We start from the raw sequence: 24922 nt of genomic DNA on the forward strand, positions 1-24922 counted from the left end.
CCCTCCGGGTGCTCCGGTTTCCTCCCACAGTCCAAAGATGTGCGAGTTAGGTTGATTGGCCATGCAAAATTGCCCCTTAGTGTCAGGAGGAACTAGCTAGGGTAAATACATGGGGTTACGGGAATAGGGCCTGGGTGGGATTGTTGTCGGTGTGGTTTTGATGGGCCGCATGGCCTCCTTCTGTGTCTCGGGATTCTATGATTTACGGGAGAAATTCCCCAAGTGTAGAACCTAAATCAATGGAAACAACCCCATTGAAGGAAAACCTCAAATGGAAAAGTCCAACGTAAAGCAGTTTTCCCTCTTCACTAAAACGCTCACGAATGTCTCCTCCAATATTTAATCATCTGTAGAGCACTTTCGGACATCCCAAAATCATAACAGAGACTGTATAAACGCTGGTTTCTTTCGTACCTGAACTAAGCAGGCCCTCTACAGCCAGGCCTAATCTCATCATTGCTCCGGTGCATTTGTTAATGCAAGCCCACTTGTGACACTACTAAATAAACTTGATTTGCACTCGATCCAAAGGGAATCACTATATCACAAACAGGAACCCAAGTTGATTTCTTTCCCCTGCCTCACCTTTCCCCACGTCAGTGGCACTGAGGCTACTTGTTCTGTTCCAACAAGGGTTGCCAACTCTCGTATGCGTTTTCCTGGTGGCTTCATCACCAGACTTCCACGAACCTCTGATTTATCTCTCAGATACTTCACGCTGCAGAGTCCCACAGAATAATCTTCAATTCCTACAGACTCTGAGATAGCCCTGATCCTGGCCGAGATCATTTGACTCAGCACAGACCAGGGCTGGACTCAAGGCTCAGTTCTGCGCTAAACCACACCAACCAACATGGGTGCTGCTTTTTTTTTAAAAATTCCAGATGTGATTCACTATTCATCAGGTGAGTTTTCCCCATCCCCCTCCTTTTTTGACCTCACTATGCCATGTACAATGGGAAGCAGCAGGTAATTAATCTGCCTTTGGCCATGACTAATGCAGGTGTACGAGAATGATCTGGGGAGCCAACGTTCGCTCTCCCCCACCTCAAAAATTTGCTGATTCCCAGCCCCAATTCTCCCGTTTATTGCTGCCCTCCCAAAATTAGTGGTACCATGCCCCCCCCCAAACTTAGTGGCATCCTGCCCCATCCCGTACCATGAAGCAATGGAAGGAAATCAAGGACATGAATAGATGAGCATTTAAAATTAATTGGATTTACTAAATACCGGGAGCCAAGCCTCAGCCACAATGAACAGAGCTGGACTTCAGTCTTGACAGTCCCTGGGCTAGGGAAGTGAGATCGGAAGAAAAAAAATTTCTTACTCCCAATTCTCCTGTAAGCGCAGGTTTGCATCCTCAGGTGTGGACAGGAGATGCGGAAGCTATTCTGTGATGCCCTTTATGGCCAAAGAGCCCATTAACACTCAGCCTCAGTTGGCACATGAAGAGTGAATACTTTGGTGGGGTACAGGAAGGGGCTCCCAGTGGAGCTGTGCCCAAACACGAGTCAACAGCACCTTCATGAAAGCACAGATGGCTACTTCAGCACCCGGTCTAATTCTAATAAACCCACCCCTTGGAAATTTCCAGCCATTAAGGTTTTCTTAGTTTAGCTTAGGCTAGTTATAGAATAGAATCCCTACAGTGCAGAAGGAGAACATTCAGCCCATCGAGGCTGCACCAACTCAGCATCTTACCCAGGTACATCCCCCCGCCTTATCCCATTAACCCTGCTCATTTACCATGGCCAATCCATCTAACCCACATATCTTTGGACATTAAGAGGCAACTTAGCATGGCCAATCCACCTAAACTACATATCTTTGGACTGTCGGAGGAACATTCCTCACAAAGGAAGGGAACACCCCATGGAGACAGGTCATCCTGCTCCTATCATGTAGCACTCCATTGTACTTAGCAAACATTTTCCTTTCTGTAGGCTGTATTCGTAATACAATCCTCAGTGCGCTGGCAAAGTGTTTTCATTTCACACAGGAAGCTTCACTCTGCAAACAGGTCAATCTCCATCTCTCAAATTTACACAACAATTTCAGTACCGACAGACATGACTACAAAAATCTAGGTCTGACACACCCAGTGCATTAGTCAGAAAGTGCTGTGGTCTCAGCACTCTGGTCCGTCAGATGAGAAGTTAAGCCAAGGTCCCGTTGGATCTCTCAGGTGGACGCAACACAACTATTTCAAAGAAGTGCAAGGGGATTTCTCGGTGGTGTCCTGGCCTATATTTATCTCTCTGAAAATCACCAAAGCCAATGATCTGGTCACTATCATACTGCTGCCTGTAGGGGTTTTCTGTGTGGAAATTGGCTGCTGCGTTTTCTACATTGTAACAGTGACTACACCCAAGCACAAAGCAAAATCACTTTGCAACACTGCCATATTTATAGAGTATGTACCACCACGAGACAGAGTACAGGAATAAGATAGAGAATCTGGTGAACTGACGTGGCAACAATAATCTCTTCCTCAATGTCAACAAAACGAAGGAGATTGTCATCGACTTCAGGAAGCATAAAGGAGAACATGCCCCTGTATACATGAATGGAGTTGAAGTAGAAAAGGTCGAGAGCTTCAAGTTTTTAGGTGTCCAGATCACTAACAACCTGTCCTGGTCCCCCGATGCCGACACTATAGTTAAGAAAGCTCACCAACGTCTCTACTTTCTCAGAAGACTAAGGAAACTTAGAATGTCAGCTACAACTCTCACCAACTTTTACAGATGCACCATAGAAAGCATTCTTTCTGGTTGTATCACAGTTTGGTATGGCTCCTACTCTGCCCAAGACCGCAAGGAACTACAAAAGGTCGTGAATGTAGCCCAATACATCATGCAAACCAGCCTCCATCCATTGACTCAGTCTACACTTCCCGCTGTCTCGGCAAAGCAGCCAGCATAATTAAGGACCCCACGCATCCCGGACATTCTCTCTTCCACCTTCTTCCGTCGGGAAAAAGATGCAAAAGTCTGAGGTCACGTACCAACCAACTCAAAAACAGCTTCTTCCCTGCTGCTGTCAGACTTTTGAATGCACCTACCTTGCATTAAGTTGATCTTTCTCTACACCCTAGCTATGACTGTAACACTACATTCTGCACTCTCTCGTTTCCTTCTCTATAAACGGCATGCTTTGTTTAGCACACAAGAAGTAATACTTTTCACCGTATGCTAACACACGTGACCATAATAAATCAAATCAAATCCACTGATATACAAGGGCAAACTCCAGCAGGAGCATCAGGTGTCAGGACCTAGGAGTGAACCTCAATTACATCTGAAATATCAAACTCACACTAAAGTTACACTGTAGCCCTGCAGTTACTCTCCTTATGTGACAGTCAAACTTGCAATGCAGGGAGTCAACAGCAAGTTTGATCTTCAGGTGATGTGGGGGCAGAGGACTGTAATCACAGAATCCCTACAGTGCAGAAGGAGGCCATTCAGCCCATCGAGTCTGTACCAAACCACCTTTTTATGTTGCCCAGGGCCTATCCCCATAACACCACGTGTTTACCCCACTAATCCCCCTAACCTAGACATATTGAGACACTAAAGGGGGGAATTTTCCCAGCCCGCCCACCACAGGAATCATAGCAGGTGGAGGGGCAGACCATGCAAAGGTCCACTAACCTCGGGTGGGGATTGTCCAGTTTTTGGGGTGAGCAGGGTGAGAAAATCCCACCCTAAAAGGGGTAATATTGCATGGCCAATCAACCGAACCTGCACATTTTTGGACTATGGGAGGAAACCTGAGCACCCAGAGGAAACCCACGCAGACACAGGGAGATTGTGCAAACTCCACAAAGACACTCAAGGCTAGTAATAATTGAACCAAATTTAATACAATCGTCACTTTAAAGCCATATATTTGGTCCCTAGTTTAAAATTTCAATTTTAAAATCCTACAATCAGATTTGTAATGTAAACATGTCATGCTGCAATTACACTCTCCCACCAGTGACAGCACTGCAGCACCTCCACAAAGAAGCGGGGGGCGGTGGCAAATACATCTGGACAAGTTTATATGAAGTTTCCACTATAAATCTAAAGAGGAGTCCACAATGGAAGAAGTCAATAGAAATCGTGCACAGGCATAAGATCCTCAATAACAAAAACAGAAAATGCTGGAAAATCTCAGCAGGTCTGACAGCATCTGTGGAGAGAGAATAGAGCCAACGTTTCAAGTCAGGATGCTGTCAGGCCTGCTGAGTTTCTCCAGCATTTTCTGTTTTTGTTTCAGATTCCAACATCCGCATATTTTGCCTTTATCATAAGATCCTCAATATTTTTTCAGCTGCATTTGTGTTTGTAGCTTTACACTTAGTTCTTGAACTCTGTTCTTGTGCTGGAATAAAGATTGGCTGACACCAACAGTTCTCCGCTATCTCATCCACGACCCTAATTTTCACACGCCAATCTAAGCAACCGAGTATTTGCTGGTTACAACACTATTCAATCATCCCCTATGCATGCACTCTGGGGCAAGGCTGGATTCTGTTGTGTAAGAACAGAATCCACGGTTTCACCATCCCTTTCCCAACAGAACTGCCTGAGCTCAGCTAACTGGGAATGAAAGTTGGGACCTTGCTGGTTTCAGTCCAAAAGGATTGACTATTATCACAGAGCCTGGAGGGGATCAGCTGGCAATGCTGCCTCTGAATAGACTGATGGCAGCCTGTCACAGGAATGAAGAGGAAAACTAGAGCCACAGAGGACTGACCTCATGGCATCACCTCTGAATGGCCAAGTTCTAATTTTAAGGTCGTGCCCCCTTGTTGTAATCGATTAATGCACCCCCCACCCCCCCAAAAGGACACAGTAAGAAGTCTCACAACGTCAATCTCACCTGATGAAGGAGCAGCGCCCCAAAAGCTTGCGATACCAAATAAACCTGTTGGACTTTAACCTGGTGTTGTGAGACTTCTTACTGTGCCCACCCCAGTCCAACGCCGGCATCTCTACAGCATGCTCTGAAGGACCAGCCAGTTAAGTCCTTGCAACATTCGCTGGTATCAGCCACAAGCTACAGTGCCAGGTTTTATTGAATCCCTTTTTGCAGCTTGCCAGTGATGGGATTCAAAACTGTGACCTCTGGCTATGGTAGTGAGCTAGCATCCCATTCACCGACCATATCCAGAATTCTGCAAGTTTCACCAATAGCTCATGAAGGCTAAATTGGGGAATGACAACTGCCCGGACATGAAACTGAACTAACACAGTCCAGGTTCCATTCCCGGTCTAAACCAGGTCAAGGAATAAAACTGGTTTCAATACCATTTTAAAAAATGACAATTCGCCACTAAGATTAGGGGGATATAGTGGGAAACTATTTCCTCTGGTGGGAAAGTCCAGATAAAAGTTCATGACCTTAAAATTGAGCTTGGGGGAAGTGATGTCTGGAAGCATTTCTTCATATAAAGGCTCGTGGAAATTTTGGACTCACTCCCCTAAAATGCCGTCGAGTCTGGGAAAGGGTGGGGGGGGGGGGGGGGGTTGTTCAATTGAAAATTTCAAAACTGAGATTTGTTAGGCAAAGTAATTTTTAGTTGATCAGTGTCACAAGTAGGCTTACAGTAACATTGCAATGAAGTTATTGTGAAAATTAAAGGCTATGGAACCAATGCGGGTGGATGGAATATAAGATACGGATCAGCCATGATCTAGAGTCATAGAGATTTACAGCATGGAAACAGGCCCTTCGGCCCAACTTGTCCATGCCACCCTTTTTTTAAGCACTAAGCTAGTCCCAATTGCCCACGTTTGGTCCATATCCCTCTATACCCATCTTACCCATGTAACTGTCTAAATGCTTTTTAAAAAGACAAAATTGTACCCGCCTCTACGACTACCTCTGGCAACGTGTTCCAGACACTCACCACCCTGTGTGAAAAAAGTTGCCCCTCTGGACCCTTTCGTATCTCTCCCCTCTCACCTTAAACCTATGCCCTCTAGTTTTAGTCTCCCCTACCTTTGGGAAAAGATGTTGACTAGCTGATCTAGCTATCTACTTTGGATGACAGATACAGGCTTGAGGGGCTGAATACACTCCTCTTGTTCCGAGGGGAGCGAGAGAAAGAAACCACACAGCTTTACTGCTCCTATCAAGTGACTCAGGCATGTGTGGATGGGCAGGCAGGGGGGGGGGGAGCAGGGCACTAGCATGTAATGCACCCCAGGGTCAGCTAGCCCGGCTCTGTACAGGCTCAGTCATTATCGTGGCGGGCGGGCTGGGAAGCAACCGTGGCACAGTAGTTAGCACTGCTGCCTCACAGCACCAGGGACCCAGGTTCGATTCCTGGCTTGGGTTACTATCTGTGTGGAGTCTGCACATTGTCCCCGTGAGTTCTCTCTGGGTGCTCCGGTTTCCTCCCACAGTCCAGAGATGTGCAAGTGAGGTGAATTGGCCATGCTAAATTCTCCCTAAGTGTACTCGAACAGGCACCGGAGTGTGGCGACTAGGGGATTTTCACGGCAACTTCATTGCAGTGTGAATGCAAGACTACTTGCGACTAATAAATAAAAACTTTAGGTGAGAGTGCCGCGGAATAAAATAAAAAGATCACAGAAGCAAAAACAAAACAAGATAACATCAAACGAGATGACTTCACTTCTGGCTCCTGTTTATAAACAAGGTGAGATCACCCTCATCAATTTGCTGGAGGCTCTGAAAGGGGGGAAGGCTACAGTCATTCCGCTGAAGTAGAACCCAGGCACGACTCCGCCTTCTCCCACTCTGCCATTATTCCCGAATATACAACATTGAAAAGTTTCCCAAGACGGGGCACCTGCTCAAGAAACACTTCTGTATTTTACACATTACTTAGAGACCTTTGCTCCTGATTTCCCCCTGACAGATTCTGGGGGGGGGGAACATAACTAAAAATGTTTCCCAACTGAACTAAAAAAACTCTCATGTTGTGGGAACACAGAGGATCGTGAACGTTGGCAGGGATTGGGAATGCTGTGAAGCTAAGTAATGTCCTGTTGCATATAAGAGACTTGTAAGCCTTGTAGCTTTCTCTCTCTCTCAATCTGACAAAACACACACTCACCTCCTCCAGGGCAGTCACCGTGTTCCGGCAGTTAATCATTTTCGAGGTAAAGTTGGAAGTGATCGGCGAGTTGATGTCCTCCAGCGTCTCACTCACAAACTCGGAGATGCTGATCTGTTCCGGCATCCTAACTGGAGAAATCCTAACGCTTTGAGGGATAAAATAAAAGGAAAGCACGGTGATCGTTGCCCAGGGCGGTGGAGCTGGAGAGTGAATGAGTTACAGCAGCGAGTTTCAGTCGAGTCAATTTCAGCTCCAGGGTCACTTTGTATCAAACTCTTCGCCTCAATCACATGACTTGGAGTTGGATACAATTTAAAGCAACATTGTGCCGCGCAGGAACACGTCAAGGAAGGGGGAATCTGGGACTTCTTTCACTGTCTTTGAGTGTGCTTTTCCTTTTGTTTCTCTCCCTGCATCTCTGCTCCCCAGCATCAACTTTTAAAAGCAAATACGGTTTAACATTTGTAACACTTTTGTTTATGAACAGCCTCCCTCTCCCCTCATCCTCCTCTCCTGATTATTGTTAGGCTTATTGGGTCTGCCGTGCGTGCTATTCAGCTGCAAGGTGAATCACAGTCAAGCCTGGTCACTGGATCATGATGTGATCATGATGTGATTACACTGATTACACTGGATCATAATCAGGATCCCCGGTTGATTTCCTCCTCTTCCCTCCCCCACGCAGGTGCCTCAACTCCCAACTGTAGTTTAACTGTAGCTCAGCTGAGATCGGTTCTCTCAGTATGGATCAGGGCTTGAAAACAGCTCTCCCTGCACTGCTCAGGGCGCTGTCAGTACACGCCGGAGCCACTGGGTGAGACCTTTGGCTTGGATCAAGCCCAGGATGGGGTGCAATGCCTTTTCTTGTCAGCTTAGATCTTGTTTATCTCTCTTGTGGGGAACCATGAATTGGATTCAATTTGAATTTGCTTTTTGGAGCAAGCAAAGCGATGGCTTAAGGGCTTGCCCTTTCCGCTCTGAGCATTGGCTTTATCACTTTAAGAATGGAGTAAAAATTAAATTTTTAAAAACATCATTGCAGGGAATCAGTATGTCAGACAATGCAACAAGTTAAACCTGTTGACGTTTGACTTTCCCTTGATGATTTTTCTTTGTCTTGTCAGACGTATTGTGAATTTAGCTGGAATCTGTTGAAGGACACTTTTAATGCTGTGTCGCATTCATACATATTTTTTGCACTCTTGATTGATCGTTCCATCATCAAAATACAGTTCAAAGAACTGAGATTGTGCATTGTTCTTTAATAAGTTACCATATGTGTTTAACTCTGCCAGGACTTCACAGCAATGACTGCAGCAACATCTTCCAGTATGGGGGGGGTGGGGGGGGGGAGGGAGAATCAGAGGGGCCAGACCTGCAAGGGAGACCACCTGGAAGATCCCAGATGCCAGCTTGGAGCTGGTTAGACAGTGCAGGATATTAGCAACTTATGCCCTCTGGGCTGAAAGGTGTCTGAATACAAGTCTGTTCAAAACACTCCCCCCTCCCTCCCACCCCGTGCAACATCATGCTAATTTTTAAACAAATTCAGTACCTTTTAACCCCACGAGGCAGGCATTCCAAGTGTTGGCACAATTTGTGTGAAGGAGAACTTCCTGGAATCATTTACCTTTGACTATGTTGTTTCCCCCATTGTCCAACTCTCAAGGTTTAGTTTAAAGCTTCAATCTGGATTCCAGATTGATCTTTCTGTTGTATCCTGTTCTAATGTCACCAGTTATTTCCTTTCAAGGAAAAAAAACTTTTAAAAAGCCTAACTTCAAAAGAAACAGGTACAAGAGAATGATTTGTAGGTTAAAATCTAATCCAGGGGTTTAGGAGTTGGAGGTGGGGGGTCATTTGTGCCAGAGGGTCAAGTGGGGTTGATTTTTCTTTTAATTCATTCATAGATATGGACATCACTGGCTGGCCAGCATTTATTGCCCATCTCTAGTTGCCCAAGGGCAGTTGAGAGCCAACCACATTGCTGTGGCTCTGGAATCACGTGTAGGCCAGACCAGGCAAGGATGGCAGATTTCCTTCCCTAAACAACATCGGTGAATCAGATGGGGTTTTCCGCCAATCATTTCATGGTCATCAGTAGATTCTTAATTCCAGATATTTTTTATTGAATTCAAATTCCACCATCTGCCGTGGCGGGATTCGAACCCAGGTCCCCAGAACATTAGCTGAGTTTCTGGATTAATAGTCTAGTGATAATACCCTAGGCCATCACCTCCCTAGGATAGAATAGCAGATATGTGGGAGTGGGTTGCAGACTGGAATCTAGTCAAGGGATTCCAACCCTTTCCAATACCCAATAAATATTTCATGGCTCCAATCCCCAGATTTCCTTCTTGGCCTGCTTGAGTATGTACCTTCTGGCACAATGGATTTGAGATATGTACTCAGTATGAAGGCATTTACTCGATCAGATTCTGTTACCATACCTGTGGGATGTTTTCCAAAAATATACTTTATCCATAAAATTTAAGAAGGTACATTACAAAACTCTTTGAATTGAATATTTTAGGCTGTGTAATGAAATTTGACTTATCTCTGTACATTCCAGCCTGAGGTGCCTCAATCAACTTCAATACTCTTGATATTTACAGTATTCATTCCATGTCTGACATAGAGCCCGAGGGGTTCTACACAGTTTCCAGTCCCTCGGTGTACTATGGTTGGAGGGCCTTAAATAGTGACCTTTCCCCATTGCGTCTCTGCAGTGGCTGCCACAAGCTTTAGTGAGTCCCTCAGTATGGAGTCCTGGACCTTGGAATATGCCCAGGTTCACATTCCCTGTGCTGTACTGAGGGAGCACTGTGTTGTCAGAAACATAGAATCCCTACAGTGCAGAAAGAGGCCATTTGGCCCATCGAGTCCACACCGAAACTATCCCACCTAGGCCCTATCCCCACAACCCCACATATTTACCCCACTAATCCCTCTAACCTACACATCCCAGGAGACTAAAGGGCAATTTTAGCATGGCCAATCCACCTAACCTGCACATTTTTAGACTGGAGGAAACCGGAGCACCCGGAGGAAACCCACGCAGACACGAGGAGAACGTGCAGACTCCGCACAGATAGTGACCCAAACCGGGAATCAAACCCAGGTCCCTGAAGCTGTGAGGCAGCAGTGCTAACCACTGTGCCACCGTGCCACCCTTTTGTGCTGTCTTTTGGATCACATATTAAACCAATGGCCTGTTTGCTCTCAGGGGCACGTGGGTTATTCATGAGGGCCCTGCCTTCTCAACTTGCCCCTCATCTGAGGTGCAGTGATCCTTGGGTTAAATTACCACCAGTCATTTCTCCCCCTCAAAGCAGCCTATGGTCACCTGCGTCTATGGCAACTTTACCTTTACATAGAAGTTCCAATTGTGAAATTGGCAGCCACATTTAGAACAATAATGACTACATGCCGTTGGCTGTAAAGCACTCTGGAGCATCCCTTATTTGTGAAAGATGTTATAGGAATGCAAGTCATATTTTTCATCTTTAAACTCTGATAGTGCTGACACCCCGTTCTACTGGAGATTGGTAATCTAAGAGTTAAAAACCAGTGTAATTCCTTTCAGCTCCACTCCCAACTTCCCAACACAATACGTGTGGTCCTGGGGCCTGAAATAACACTTCTCATATTTCCTTACTTATTACAGTTCTGAGCTGAGGGAAATGCTCTTACTTTCAAAATCACCCGACTAAGTAGATCCAAAGGTTCACCAGCCCACCCCAGGCCCCCTCCCTTCAGTTCCTGGCAAATAGACTATGTCATGGCCCCAAATACAACATACTTCAGCAGCCGGCCACACAGATGGTGTGCTGTCACCACATAAATAAATAACAAAAAAAGAAAGATTGCCAATATTTTCTTGCCATATTTTCTGACCCCCCATAACCTATTGCTGCATAATGCTTCCGTTCTTTGCAATGTCCGTGTAACACTAGCACTGGGACTAACAGCAACCTTAGAGCTAATTATTGAATTGACGTACATATAATGTGTTTAGTTCCACCAACCAGAAAAATCTTAGAATCCTACAGTGCAGGACGAGGCTATTTGGCCCATTGAACCTGCATCAGCAACAATCCCACCCAGGCCCTATTCCCTTAACCCCATGTATTTACTGTGCTAGTCCCCCTGACACTAAGGGGTAATTTAGCATGGCCAATCAATCTAATCTGCATATCTTTGGAGTGTGGGAAGAAACCAGAGCACCCGGAGAACAAACAAACACCACATAGACAGTCACCTGAGGCTGGAATTAAACTTGGGTCCCTGGCGCTGTGAGGCAGCAGTGCTAACCACTGTGCCACCGTACAGCCCCAATCCCAGGTTCTACCCCAAACAGAGATATTATTCTTTCACAGTGTCCTGATGCATTTCGAAGGTGTAGTGAAACACTTCTTCTGTTATAGGCTGGTGACTGTTGTAATGTTGGAAATACAACAGGTAACAAGCTCCCAGAAACAGCAATGAAGCAAATAACCTGATCGTTTGTTTTACTGAAGTTGGTTGAGGGATAGATATGGCCCCCAGGACATCAATAAACACTTTAATGCTCTCCTTCAAGATAAGAACCATGAAATCTATTCAAGAAACCAGATGGGTCCTCCAAATTATGGCCTCGAAATAGTCCAGCGCTCCGTAGCACTGTAATCAAGTGTTAACTTTGACTATGTGCTAAATCCCCTGAAGTGGGCCTCAAACCCATAACCTTCTGACTGAGGGATAAGAGTGCAACTTGCTGAGCTATGGCTAACATCTACAATCTGCTCTATTAGCTGATCTCACCCAAAGGTGCAATTTGTAAATGCAGCATTTGGGTCGCAACATATTGATTCACACAATGGAAAAAGTATGACCAAGGATTCACACCTATGATCATTGTCCCCTGCCTCAGTACAAGGTGACAGCCTTGGCTCAGTGGTGGCTCCATTTTTCTCGCTACTGAGACAGAAAGTTGTGGGTTCAAGTCCCCCTTCAGTGAGCACAAAGCCCTGCCTGACGCTTCCAGCTGAGGAAGTGCTGCACTGTCAGAGGTGCCGTTTTGTGGGTAACTCCAACTGCCTCTCACGTGGAAAGAAAATAATCCCATCGCAGTATTTCAAAGAATAGCAGGGATGGGTGGGAGGAGCATCCTGGCCAATTGACAGTTTATTTGATCTTTATCTCATTACTCTTTGTGGACCTTTGCTTTGCAGCCATTGCTGCCATGTTTCCTATGGTAGAAAAGTGGGTATACTTCAAAAAACCACTTCATTGACTGTAAGGAGCTTTGGGATGCCCCACGGTTGTGAAAGGCACTACAGAAATCCGAATCATCTTTCCTTTCCCGCTCCATGTGCATCTGAATTTCAAATGAGGTTAAAATCTGGCTCATCTGCATTCTCCCCACCCTCAATCACACCACCCATCTCGGTTCAATGGCCGACTGGCACTCACCGCGTAGGCTAACACATGTAGGCTCAACCCTTGGATGAGGTTTTGGGGAGTAATTATAATATTGTAAGAAGGCGGATGGTGCAATGCCTTGAATTAGAACAGATGTGCAGTGGGAGTGCATACACCAAGCTCCGGGATTCCTGTAAAGCAGCTGGAACTGTGCTGACCATTCTGGGCATGAGAGGGTGGGGATATTCTCATTGGTGGAATTAAACCACAGGGAATTCCATTCCAGGAAGGATTTAGTGTAAATGATTCCTAAACATCAGCCCAGAAAGTTCAATGAGTTAACACATCTGCAGCAGATCATTTAATGAGCAACAGTGAGCCTTCACTTCAGCATCAAATAACATCTCTAGTAACCAGAAGCACATCAACACATTCGGGTTTATGGCATTAACCAGAGGCAGATTAACACATGAAGGCCTGTGACCAGTAATAGTGAGGGGGTGGGGGGTGCAAATGAATACATGGGGAGTGTGTGCAAGTCTCAAAAATTCTTAATCTGACTCCTCCAGCAGAGTTCCCAGTGGAAAAACGTGGAAGCTGGTGGAAGAATCTAAGAGACAATAAACATTAATGACTTGCATTGATATAGCACCTTTAGAATAGATTTTAACAATCCCAAGCTTTTCACAAGAACTTAACAAACATAGAACATTACAGTGCAGTACAGGCCCCTCGGCCCTCAATGTTGCGCCGACCAGTGAAACCAATCTAAAGCCCATCTAACCTACACTATTCCAATGTCATCCATATGTTTATCCAATAACCATGTGAATGCTCTTAATGTTGACGAGTCCACTACTGCTGCAGGCAGAGCATTCCACGCCCTTACTACTCTCTGAGTAAAGAACCTACCTCTAACATCTGTCCTATATCTATCACCCCTCAATTTAAAGCTATATCCCCTCGTGTTAGCCATCACCATCCGAGGAAAAAGGCTCTCACTATCCACCCTATCTAATCCTCTGATCATCTTGTATACCTCTATTAAGTCACCTCTTAACCTTCTTCTCTCTAACGAAAACAACCTCAAGCCCCTCAGCCTTTCCTCATACGATTTTCCCACCATACCAGGCAACATCCTGGTAAATCAAAATTTGACACTAGGCCACACAAGGAAGTATTAGGAAAGTGGCTTGGTCAAAGAGGTTGGTTTTAAGGAGCGTCTTAAAAGAGGATTTAAGAAGGAAATTGTAGAGCATAGGGTCTTGGCAGCCAAAGGTCAAGCTGCCAATGGTGGACCCATTAAAATCACAGATATGGCAAGAGGTCAGGATTGGAGAAACACAGGGACAGGAGGAGGTTACAGAGATAGGGAGGGCTGTAGGGACAGGAGGAGGTTTCAGAGATAGGGAGGGCTGTAGGGACAGGAGGAGGTTTCAGAGATAGTGAGGGTTGTTGGGGCAGGTCGAGTTTACAGTGATAGGGAGGGTTGTAGGGACAGGAGGAGGTTTCAAAAAATAGCGAGTGTTGTAGGGACAGGAGGAGGTTTCAGAGATGGGGAGGGTTGGAGGGACAGGAGGAGGTTTCAGAGATAGGGAGGGTAGTAGGGGCAGGAGGAAGTTACAAAGATGGAGAGGGGTATAGGGGCAAGAAGAGGTTACAGAGATAGGGAGGGTAGTAGGGGCAAGAGGTTTCAGAGGTAGGGAAGGTTGTGGGGGCAGGAGGAGGTTTCAGAGAAAGGGAGGGTTGTAGGGGCAAGAGGAGATTACAGAGACAGGGAGGACTCTAGGGCCATAAGACCATAAGACATAGGAGCGGAAGTAAGGCCATTCGGCCCATCGAGTCCACTCCACCATTCAATCATGGTTGATTTCAACTCCATTTACCCGCTCTCTCCCCATAGCCCTTAATTCCTCGAGAAATCAAGAATTTATCAATTTCTGTCTTGAAGACGCTCAACGTCTCGGCCTCCACAGCTCTCTGTGGCAATGAATTCCACAGACCCACCACTCTCTGGCTGAAGAAATTTCTCCTCATCTCTGTTCTAAAGTGACTCCCTTTTATTCTAAGGCTGTGCCCCCGCGTCCTAGTCTCCCCTGTTAATGGAAACAACTTCCCTACGTCCATCCTATCTAAGCCGTTCATTATCTTGTAAGTTTCTATCAGATCTCCCCTCAACCTCCTAAACTCCAATGAATATAATCCCACGATCCTCAGACGTTCATCGTATATCAGGCCTACCATTCCTGGGATCATCCGTGTGAATCTCCGCTGGACCCGCTCCAGTGCCAGTATGTCCTTCCTGAGGTGTGGGGCCCAAAATTGCTCACAGTACTCCAAATGGGGCCTAACCAGTGCTTTATAAAGCCTCAGAAGTACATCCCTGCTTTTGTATTCCAAGCCTCTTGAGATAAATGACAACATTACATTTGCTTTCTTAATTACGGACTCAACCTGCAAGTTTACCTTTAGAGAATCCTGGACTAGGACTCCCAAGTCCCTTTGCACTTTAGCATTATGAATTTTGTCACCGTTTAGAAAATAGTCCATGCCTCTATTCTTTTTTCCAAAGTGTACGACCTCGCACTTGCCCACGTTGAATTTCATCAGCCACTTCTTGGACCACTCTCCTAAACTGTCTAAATCTTTCTGCAGCCTCCCCACCTCCTCAATACTATCTGCCCCTCCACCTATCTTTGTATCATCGGCAAACTTGGCCAGAATGCTCCCAGTCCCGTCATCTAGATCGTTAATATATAAAGAGAACAGCTGTGGCCCCAACACTGAACCCTGCGGGACACCACTTGTCACCGGTTGCCATTCTGAGAAAGAACCTTTTATCCCAACTCTCTGCCTTCTGTCTGACAGCCAATCGTCAATCCATGTTAGTACCTTGCCTCGAATACCATGGGCCCTTATTTTACTCAGCAGTCTCCCGTGAGGCACCTTGTCAAAGGCCTTTTGGAAGTCAAGATAGATAACATCCATTGGCTCTCCTTGGTCTAACCTATTTGTTATCTCTTCAAAGAACTCTAACAGGTTTGTCAGGCACGACCTCCCCTTACTAAATCCATGCTGACTTGTCTTAATCCGACCCTGCACTTCCAAGAATTTAGAAATCTCATCCTTAACGATGGATTCTAGAATTTTGCCAACAACTGAGGTTAGGCTAATTGGCCTATAAGCCAGGTGGAGCTTATAGAGATAGGGAGAGTTGTAGTGCCAGGTGGAGGTTACAGAGATAGGGAGGGTTGTAGGGGCAGGTGGAGGTTACAGAGATAGGGAGGGCTGTAGGGGCAGGTGGAGGTTACAGAGATAGGGAGGGTTGTAGGGGCAGGTGGAGGTTACAAAGATAGGGAGGGTTGTAGGGGCAGGTGGAGGTTACAAAGATAGGGAGGGTTGTAGGGGCAGGTGGAGGTTACAGCGATAGGGAGGGTTGTAGGGGCAAGTGGAGGTTACAGAGATAGAAAGGGTTGTAGGGGCAGGTGGAGGTTACAGAGATAGAGGGGGTTGTGGGGGCAGGTGGAGGTTACAAAGATAGGGAGGGTTGTAGGGGCAGGTGGAGGTTAAGAGATAGGGAGGGGTGAAACATTTTGAAAGAATGAAGATTTTAAGTTCAAGGCATTGCCAGACTGGAGACCCAATGTCGATCAGCGACCACAGGGATGCTGGGTGAATGGGACTTGGTATGAGTCAGGATACAGCAGAGTTTGGATGAGCTCAGAGAGTGGAACGCAGGAGGCCAGCGAGAAGATGGTGAAAGATTAGCAATCTGAAGTATGAACTCTGAGGGCGGCACGGTAGCACAGTAGGGTGGCACGGTAGCACAGTGGTTAGCACTGCTGCTTCACAGCTCCAGGGTCCTGGGTTCGATTCCCGGCTCGGGTCACTGTCTGTGTGGAGTTTGCACATTCTCCTCGTGTCTGCGTGGGTTTCCTCCGGGTGCTCCGGTTTCCTCCCACAGTCCAAAGATGTGCGGGTTAGGTTGATTGGCCAGGTTAAAAATTGCCCCTTAGAGTCCTGAGATGCGTAGGTTGGAGGGATTAGCGGGTAAATATGTGGGGGTAGGGCCTGGGTGGGATTGTGGTCGGTGCAGACTCGATGGGCTGAATGGCCTCCTTCTGCACTGTAGGATTTCTATGATTCTCTCTCCACAGATGCTGAATATTTCCAGCATTTTCTGTTTTTAGTTCAGAATCGCAGCAGTATTTTGTTCTGATATTCGAATATTCATGTTTGGAGGTAACAAAGCCAGGTGACTCTACCAAAGGGAAGTATTTAAAGACAAAGCTTTCAGCAATGCCTTACACAACAGGCCTATGTGCAATGTGCACACCTCCGCTAAACACAGGCTTTTGTCTGATGGAAGGAGTTTCACCCTACCCAGACCACACTTTGGTAAAACACTATTAATTTAATTGCTGTTTAATAGTCTGACTGCTCTGGATTATATTGTATTGGAATGCTTATTACAAAATTCTTCTACAGCCAGTCACCTCCAGACTCAGTGAGCCAGTACTGACTCTCTGCTCTCTGCTACATGAATTTCAATACGTCTCAACCTCAAATTCGTGGACAGGCTTACCGCCAGGGATACGGTGGGGCGATGTGAATGAGTGAGTTCCGAATGGTTAATTAGTCTTGGCAAGAAAGACGTTCAGAGAAACATAGAATCCCTGCAATGCAGAAGGAAGCCATTCGGCCCATTGAGTCCACACCAACCACAATCCCACCCAGGCCCTATTCCCGTAACCGACTAATCCCCTTGACACTAAGAGGCAATTTAGCATTGCCAATCCACCTAATCTGCATATCTTTGGAGAGTGGGAGGAAAACAGGGCACCCGGAGGAAACCCACATAGCCACGGGGAGAATGCGCAAGCTCCACACAGACAGTGACCCGAGGCCGGAATTGAATCTGGGTCCCAGGCGTTGTGAGGCAGCAGTGCTAACCACTGTGCCACTGTGCCGCCCTACGAAATTGGAACAGTGAAATTTAACCGTGGCCAAAAAACAGGCGATAGTGAATTGCCAATCCAGATTTAAACCACCCAATTGTTTTTTAAATTGAAGTCAGTGGAAAAAGGCACAGGTTGGTAACTTGGAACAGTAAAGTCAAAAATCCAGTTGTCAAGCTAGGGCGTAAACTGGGCGAGAAATGGCCAAATATTTTGAGAGTGGTAGAGTGAACAAGCAGGTTAATGACTGTTTTAAAAATAGCACAAACAGGAATCTCAGTGCAATCCAAATCAGTGAACAGAGGTAATGAATCCCCATGTAGTTGATCAGCTCGCAGACTGTGCTGAGAGCCTTGCCAGGGAACTGCACTGATTGGTCTTTTCAAATCCCACCATGGCTTTACCACTCCCTATTGCTGTGACACCTCTAGCCCCTTCAACCCACCATAATCTCCGCATTCTTCCAATTCTTGCACATTCTCAATTTACATCACTCCACCATTGGTGGACATGCCTTCAGCTGCCTGAGCCATTAGCTCTTGCATTCCCTCCCTAAACCTCTCCACCCGTGAGATGCACGTCAAAACCTATTTTTTTGATTGTGCTTTTGATCACCCAACCTTACATTGTTTCGCGTCTCGGTATGAAATTCTGTTTGATAATGCTGCTGTGTGAAGTGTCTTGAAATGTGTCACAATGTAAAAAGTGCTATATAAAAAGAAATTGTTATTTCACACACAATGGTGTCGTTTTATAGGCTGTCTATCTCTGCTGGAAGCGAATGTGGTTGAGAATATGTACACTTATGTTCCTGTAGAAGCTGGTTAATTTTCACACATTAGCAATTCAGCATGGCACGGTAGCACAGTGGTTAGCACTGCTGCTTCACAGCTCCAGGGACCTGGGTTCAATTCCCGGCTTGGGTCACTGTCTGTGTGGAGTTTGCACATTCTCCTCGTGTCTGTGTGGGTTTCCTCCAGGCGCTCCGGTTTCCTCTCACAGTCCAAAGATGTGCGGGTTAGGTTGATTGGCCATGCTAAAATTGCCCCTTAGTGTCCTGAGTAGGTTAGAGGGATTAGCGGGTAAATGTGTAGGGATATGGGAGTAGGGCCTGGGTGGGATTGTGGTTGGTGCAGACTTGATGGGCCGAATGGCCTGTTTCTGCACTGTAGGGTTTCTATGATTCTATGAGTGCCCAGCTATTTGTATAATTTTGTTTGATGTGAAACTCTCTTATGTTTCAGTTTGAGTTGCTCTTTGATATAGTGACTTATTAGCCACACCCTTCTCATTGCTTTGCACTTGTTTGAGAACATAGCCTATGCTTTTGTGTTTTGGACAACGGATGTGAGACAGTTTGGGAGTTCTCTTTGCTTAGGTGGACCGGTTTGGTTGACAAACATTCACTCTGCTCTTCTCCTGAAGGGCCCAGGCACCAGCAAGGATTGCTAACCTCTGAGTGAAGATGGTCCTGGAGGTTTTATCACATGAAACCCCTGCCTCCAAACACTCCACCTCCACACTTCTGCCATTGGTTGCCCACCATGTCCATCTTCATGGTTCCTACCTTCCAAGAGCCAATCAACAAGCAATTTGTTAGCCGATTGGATTATTCTTGACCGTCAGTCAACCCAATGTTTCCTCATTTCCAACGTTTTTTATGATGAAAACAAAGTGTCCAAAGAAAACTACAAAATTTACATATTTTTGAAGTCCACATGGTATTTCTCCAACAGCAACCGTGTCCTGGCGACTCCAGGGCAATTCATGATACGAGTAGTTCCTCTGGTACACCCCACCCAAGTATCCTTGCTTCCTATGTTAGCCAGGACAAAATTGCTTGATTATGGGCCTGTTACAGCTGAATCCATCCTCAACCACAACTTGGATATCCATGTCCATCCTGGATGGTTTAGGAACCATGGCCATTTTCCTCTGCTTATTGGCTAGATACTTGGAAGCGGAAAAAATAAAGGATGGAGATCCATATTTTCTTTTCCAGACCTTCCTCTCAAAGCGGGGAACTTCTGCCACCAGAAACTTAGTGGCAAATTTAACATTTAGGAAGTATTCATGTGTAATTATTTCAGTGTTACTGCCAGCTCTTTAAAATCTAATGCATTCCAGAACGTTGGAACAGGAGACCATTCAGCCCATGAGCTTGTTCCACCATTTATTCAGACCACGACACTCCATTTGCCATAACCCTCACCCAACAAAAATCTAAACAACAAAAAACCTCCTGGGAGCGGTACTGTACTGTACCATTAGTTCAAGTTCATTGATTGGTGTGAAGCTACTGTTAGGGATTGTGTGTCAGTGGCTTAAACTAGAAAAACCATTTATAAAGGAGTAGCTCCTTGAATTTTAGCAAAGAACACTAGCAATGGGGAAGTAAAGCTGAATAATGTGAACCGAAATAAGGTGATAAAGTAAAAAGGTTAGACAGCGGGCCATGTGGATAAAAGAGTGCAAGAAAGAGCTAGACTGAGAATAGAGCCAGATGGACAAAGGAGTTTGAGACAGAGAACGGAGTGCAAGTTTCGATCTCTTGAGGTGGCATCAGGATTCAAAAGTGATGTAGGGCAATTGGAAGCAGCTGATTGGGTGAGTACGGTTGGGTAAGTATTTACTACTTCTTTCACATATATTTTTAAAGGTCTTATTTTGTGGTTCATCATTTGTAAGGGATATGTTCTGTAATAACGAGGAGCAAGGAAGAAAGGCCCCAGAGTAATTGATATTATTTGATATTAAATATCTTCCAAAAGGTTTAATTTAATTTGAAAGCATAAGTCATGGTGGGGGAGCTCAAAGCTGTGGTATGCTCTTCCTGCTCTATGTGGGAAGCCAGGAACATTTCCAGTGCCTGGGGCCAGTACGTGTGCATAAACCATCTCCAGCTGCATCTCCTGGAAGTCCAGATTTTGGAGCTGGAGAGGCAAGTATGGACACTGTAGAGCATTCATGAGATGGAGAGTATCATGGATAGCACATATAGAGGGGTGGTCACACCGCAAGCTAAGAGTCCACAGGCAGGGAGGGAATGGGTGACCACCAAGCAGAGTAAAAGGGCTGTGCAAAAATCTCCTGTGGCTATTCCCCTGCAAAACAGATATACAGCTTTGGATGCTGTTAAGGAGAATGGCCTTTCAGGGGGAAACAGCAACTGCCAAATTTGTTGCACCATGGTTGGCTCTACTGCACAGGGGAAGAGTACAAATTGTGGGAATGCAATTGGAGATTCAATTGTAATGGAAATAGATTGACATTTCTGTGGCCACAAACAATCCCACGATCATCCCCACCGGTGCCCCACAAAACTGTGTTCTCAGCCCCCTACTGTACTCCTTATACATCTATGACTATGTGGCCAAATTCCCTTCTAATTCAATTTTCAAGTTTGCTGACGACACCACTGTGGTGGGTCGGATCTCAAACAATGACGCGACAGAGTACAGGAATGAGATAGAGAATCTGGTGAACTGGTGCGGCAATAATAATCTCTCCCTCAATGTCAACAAAATGAAGGAGATTGTCATTGACTTCAGGCAGCGTAAAGGAGAACATGCTTCTGTCTACATCAACGGGGACGAAGTAGAAAGGGTCAAGAGCTTCAAGTTTTTAGGTGTCCAGATCACCAACAACCTGTCTTGGTCCCCCATGCCGATACTATAGTTAAGAAAGCTCACCAACGCCTCTACAGAAGACTAAGGAAATTTGACATGTCAGCTACGACTCTCACCAACTTTTACAGATGCACCATAGAAAGCATTCTTTCTGGTTGTATCACAGCTTGGAATGGCTCCTGCTCTGCCCAAAACTGCAAGGAACTACAAAAGATCGTGAATGTAGCCCAATCCATCATGCAAACCAGCCTCTCATCCATTGACTCTGCCTACACTTCCCGCTGCCTCGGCAAAACAGCTAGCATAATTAAGGACCTCACGCACCCAGACATCCTCTCTTCCGCCTTCTTCCTTCGGGAAAAAGATACAAAAGTCTGAGGTCACATACCAACCGACTCAAGAACAGCTTCTTCCCTGCTGCTATCAGACTTTTGAATGGACCTACCTTGCATTAAATTGATCTTTCTCTACAGCCGAGCTATGATTGTAACACTACATTCTGCACTCTCTGTTTCCTTCTCTATGAACGGTATGCTTTGTCTGTATAGCGCGCAAGAAACAATACTTTTCGCTGTATGTTAATACATGTGACAATAATAAATCAAATCAAATCAAATCAAATCAAGACTCCAGGATGGAATGTAACCTCCCTAGTGCCAGAGTAAGGATGTCTCAGAACGGCTATATGACATTCTGAAGAGGGAAGGTGAACAGCCAGTGGTTGTGGCATACATTGGTACAAACAACAAAGATAAAAAAAGGGGGATGAGGTCCTAAAAGCAGAATATGGGGAGTTAGGAGGTAAGTTGAAAAGCAGGATCTGAAAGGTAGTAATTTTAGGATTATTATCAGCGCCATGCGCTAGTCAGAGTAGAAATTGCAGGATATATCAGATGAATATATGGCTGAAGAGATAGTACAAGGGGAAGGGACATTAGGACCTGTTCTGGGGGAGATGGGATAAGTATAAACTGGACAGGTTGCATCTGGGTAGGACCTGGACTGATATCCTAGGGGAGTATTGCGAGAGTGGTTGGGGAGGGTTTAAACTAAAATGGCAGGGGGATGGGAACATATGCAAGGAGTCAGAGGAGGGGAATCAAAGTCAAAAACAAAAGACAGTAAGGGGAATAAGAAAAGTGATAGGCAGAAAAATCAAGGGCCAGAATCAAACAGGGCCACAGTGAAAAATAGTGGGAATGTGTATTAAATGATGTTAAAAAGACAAGCTGTAAGCTCTTTGCCTTAACACGCAGAGCATTTGCAATAAAGTAGATGAATTAATCTCTCAAATAGATGTAAACAGGTATCATACAGTCGAGATTACAGAAACATGGCTACAGGGTGACCAGGGATGGGAACAGAACATCCGGGGATATTCAGTATTTAGGAAGGACAGACAAAAAGGAAAAGCAGTGGTTAAATTAGTACCGTGCTGAGGAAAGATATTAGCTCCGACATTGTGGAATTTGTATGGGTGGAGCTAAGAAACACTAAGGGACAAAAAATGTTATATAAACCCCCAAGGTGTAGTGATGATATTGGGAATGGCATTAAACAGGAAATTAGAGATGCATAGAATAAAAGTACATCTGTAATTATGGGTGACTTTAATCTGCGTATAGATTGGGCAAATCAAATTAGTAACAATACCATAGAGGAGAAATTCCTGGAGTATATATGGGATGGTTTTCTGGACCAAGATGTTGAGGAACCAATTAGAAAACATGCCATCCTAGACAGGGTCTTGTGCAATGAGAAATAAATAATTGGCAATCTAGTTGTGTGAGACCCCTTGAGAATGAGCAACCATAATATGATAGAAGTCTTCATCAAGACGAAGAGTGAAGTGATTGATTCTGAGACTAGGGTCCTGAATCTTAATAAAGGAGGCTACGATGGTATGAGGTGCAAATTGACTATGATGGGTTGGAAACATTATTTAAAGGGATGATGGTGGATAGGCAATGGCAAACATTCAAAGAACACATGGATGAATTGCAACAATTGTTTACTCCTGTCTGGCGCAAAAGTACAACGAGAATGGTGGCCAAACCATGGCTTGCAAGGGAAATTAGAGAAAGTATTATATCCAAGAAAGAGGCACACAAATTGGCCAATAAAAACAGCAGAGTTGAGGATTGGGAGCAGCTTAGAATTCAGTAAAGAAGGACCAAGGAATGGATTAAGAAGGGGAAAATAGAGTTCGAGAGTAAGTTTGCAAGGAACATAAAAACTGACTGTAAAAGTCAATAAATCTCCAGGGCTTGATAATCTACATCCCATTAGAACATAGAACAGTACAGCACAGAACAGGCCCTTCGGCCCACGATGTTGTGCCGAGCTTTATCTAAAACCAAGATCAAGCTATCCCACTCCCTATCATCCTGGTGTGCTCCATGTGCCTATCCAATAACCGCTTAAATGTTTCTAAAGTGTCTGACTCCACTATCACTGCAGGCAGTCCATTCCACACCCCAACCACTCTCTGCGTAAAGAACCTACCTCTGATATCCTTCCTATATCTCCCACCACGAACCCTAAAATTGGACAATCACAATAACCCATTGGACTTAAGAAAGTTGCCCTAAAAATAGTGGATGCATTGGTGGTCATCTTCCATGATTCTATAAACTCTGGGACAATTTCTACAGATTGAAGGTTAGCTAATGTAAGTCTACTATTTAAAAAGGGAGGTGAAGAGAAAATAAGGATTTATAGACCAGTCAGCCTGACGTTGGTAGGGGGGAAAATTCTAGAGTCCATTCTGAAAGATTTAGTGCAGAACAGTTGGAAAACAATGGCAGAATCAAATAGAGTCAGCGTGGATTTACTAAAGGGAAATCATTCTTGACAAATCTATTGGAATGCTTTGAGGACGTAACTACTAGAGTTGGTGAGGGGGAGCCAGTGGATGTGATTTATTTGGATTTTCAGAAGGCTTTTGACAAAGTCTCACACAATAGATTAGCTTGTAAAATTAATGTGCATGGGATTGTGTGTAGCGTATTAAGATGGATAGAAAACTGGTTGGCAGACAGGAAACAAAGAGTAGGATGGAACAGGTCATTTTCGAATGACAGGCAGTGACGAGTGGGGTACCACAGGGATCAGTGCTGGGACCCCAGCTATTCACAATATATATGAATGATTCAGATGTGGGAACTAAATGTAATATCTCCAAATTTGTAGATGACACAAAGCTAGGGGGGTGGGTGAGCTGTGAGGAGGATGCAGAGATGCTACAATGTGATTTGAATAAGCTGAATAAGTGGGCAAATGCATTAGAGATGCAGTGTAAAGTGGATAAATGTGAGGCTATTCACTTTGGTTGCAAAAAAAAGAAGACAGATTATTACCTGAATGGCTATAAATAAAGAGACGGGACCATGCAATGAGACCTGGGTGCCTGTATGCACCAGACACTGAAGATAAGCATTCATGTGGTAAAGAAGGTAAATGGTATGTTGGCCTCCACAGCAAAAGGATTCAAATACAGGAGCAAGGATGTCTTGCTGCAATTATACGAGGCCTTGGTGAGACCACATCTGGAATATTGTGTGCTGTTTTTTGGCTCCTTGGAAGAAGGATGTTCTTGCTATAGAGAGAGTGCAGCAAAGGTTTACCAGACTAATTCCTGGGATAGCAGTACTGACATATGAGGAGAGATTGAGTTGGTTAGGGTTATATTTGCTGGAATTAATGAGGGTGATCTCATGGAAACCTATAAAATTCTAACAGGACTAGACAGGGTAGGTGTAGGAAGGATGTTCCTGATGGCGGGGGCATTCAGAACCAGGGGTCACACTCTTCAGGATACGGGGTAGACTGTTTAGGACTGAGATGAGAAGAAA

At 45.2% G+C, this 24922-nt stretch overlaps 1 protein-coding gene across 2 annotated transcripts in view; it reads right to left on the minus strand.

The window, feature by feature from the left end:
• The window catches only part of LOC144509316 (arf-GAP with SH3 domain, ANK repeat and PH domain-containing protein 2-like), a 109799-nt gene extending 102089 nt beyond the window's left edge, over positions 1 to 7710 (minus strand). For both annotated transcript variants that reach the window (XM_078237975.1, XM_078237974.1), the window contains exon 1: positions 7076 to 7710. In XM_078237975.1, coding sequence (XP_078094101.1) covers positions 7076 to 7201 — 126 coding nt within the window. In that variant the 5' untranslated portion in view covers positions 7202 to 7710. The remainder of the gene's footprint in view (positions 1 to 7075) is intronic.
• Positions 7711 to 24922: the final 17212 nt, after the last annotated feature.

The sequence above is a fragment of the Mustelus asterias genome, chromosome 21 (assembly GCF_964213995.1).
Source record: "Mustelus asterias chromosome 21, sMusAst1.hap1.1, whole genome shotgun sequence".
NCBI classification, from domain to species: Eukaryota; Metazoa; Chordata; class Chondrichthyes; order Carcharhiniformes; family Triakidae; genus Mustelus; species Mustelus asterias.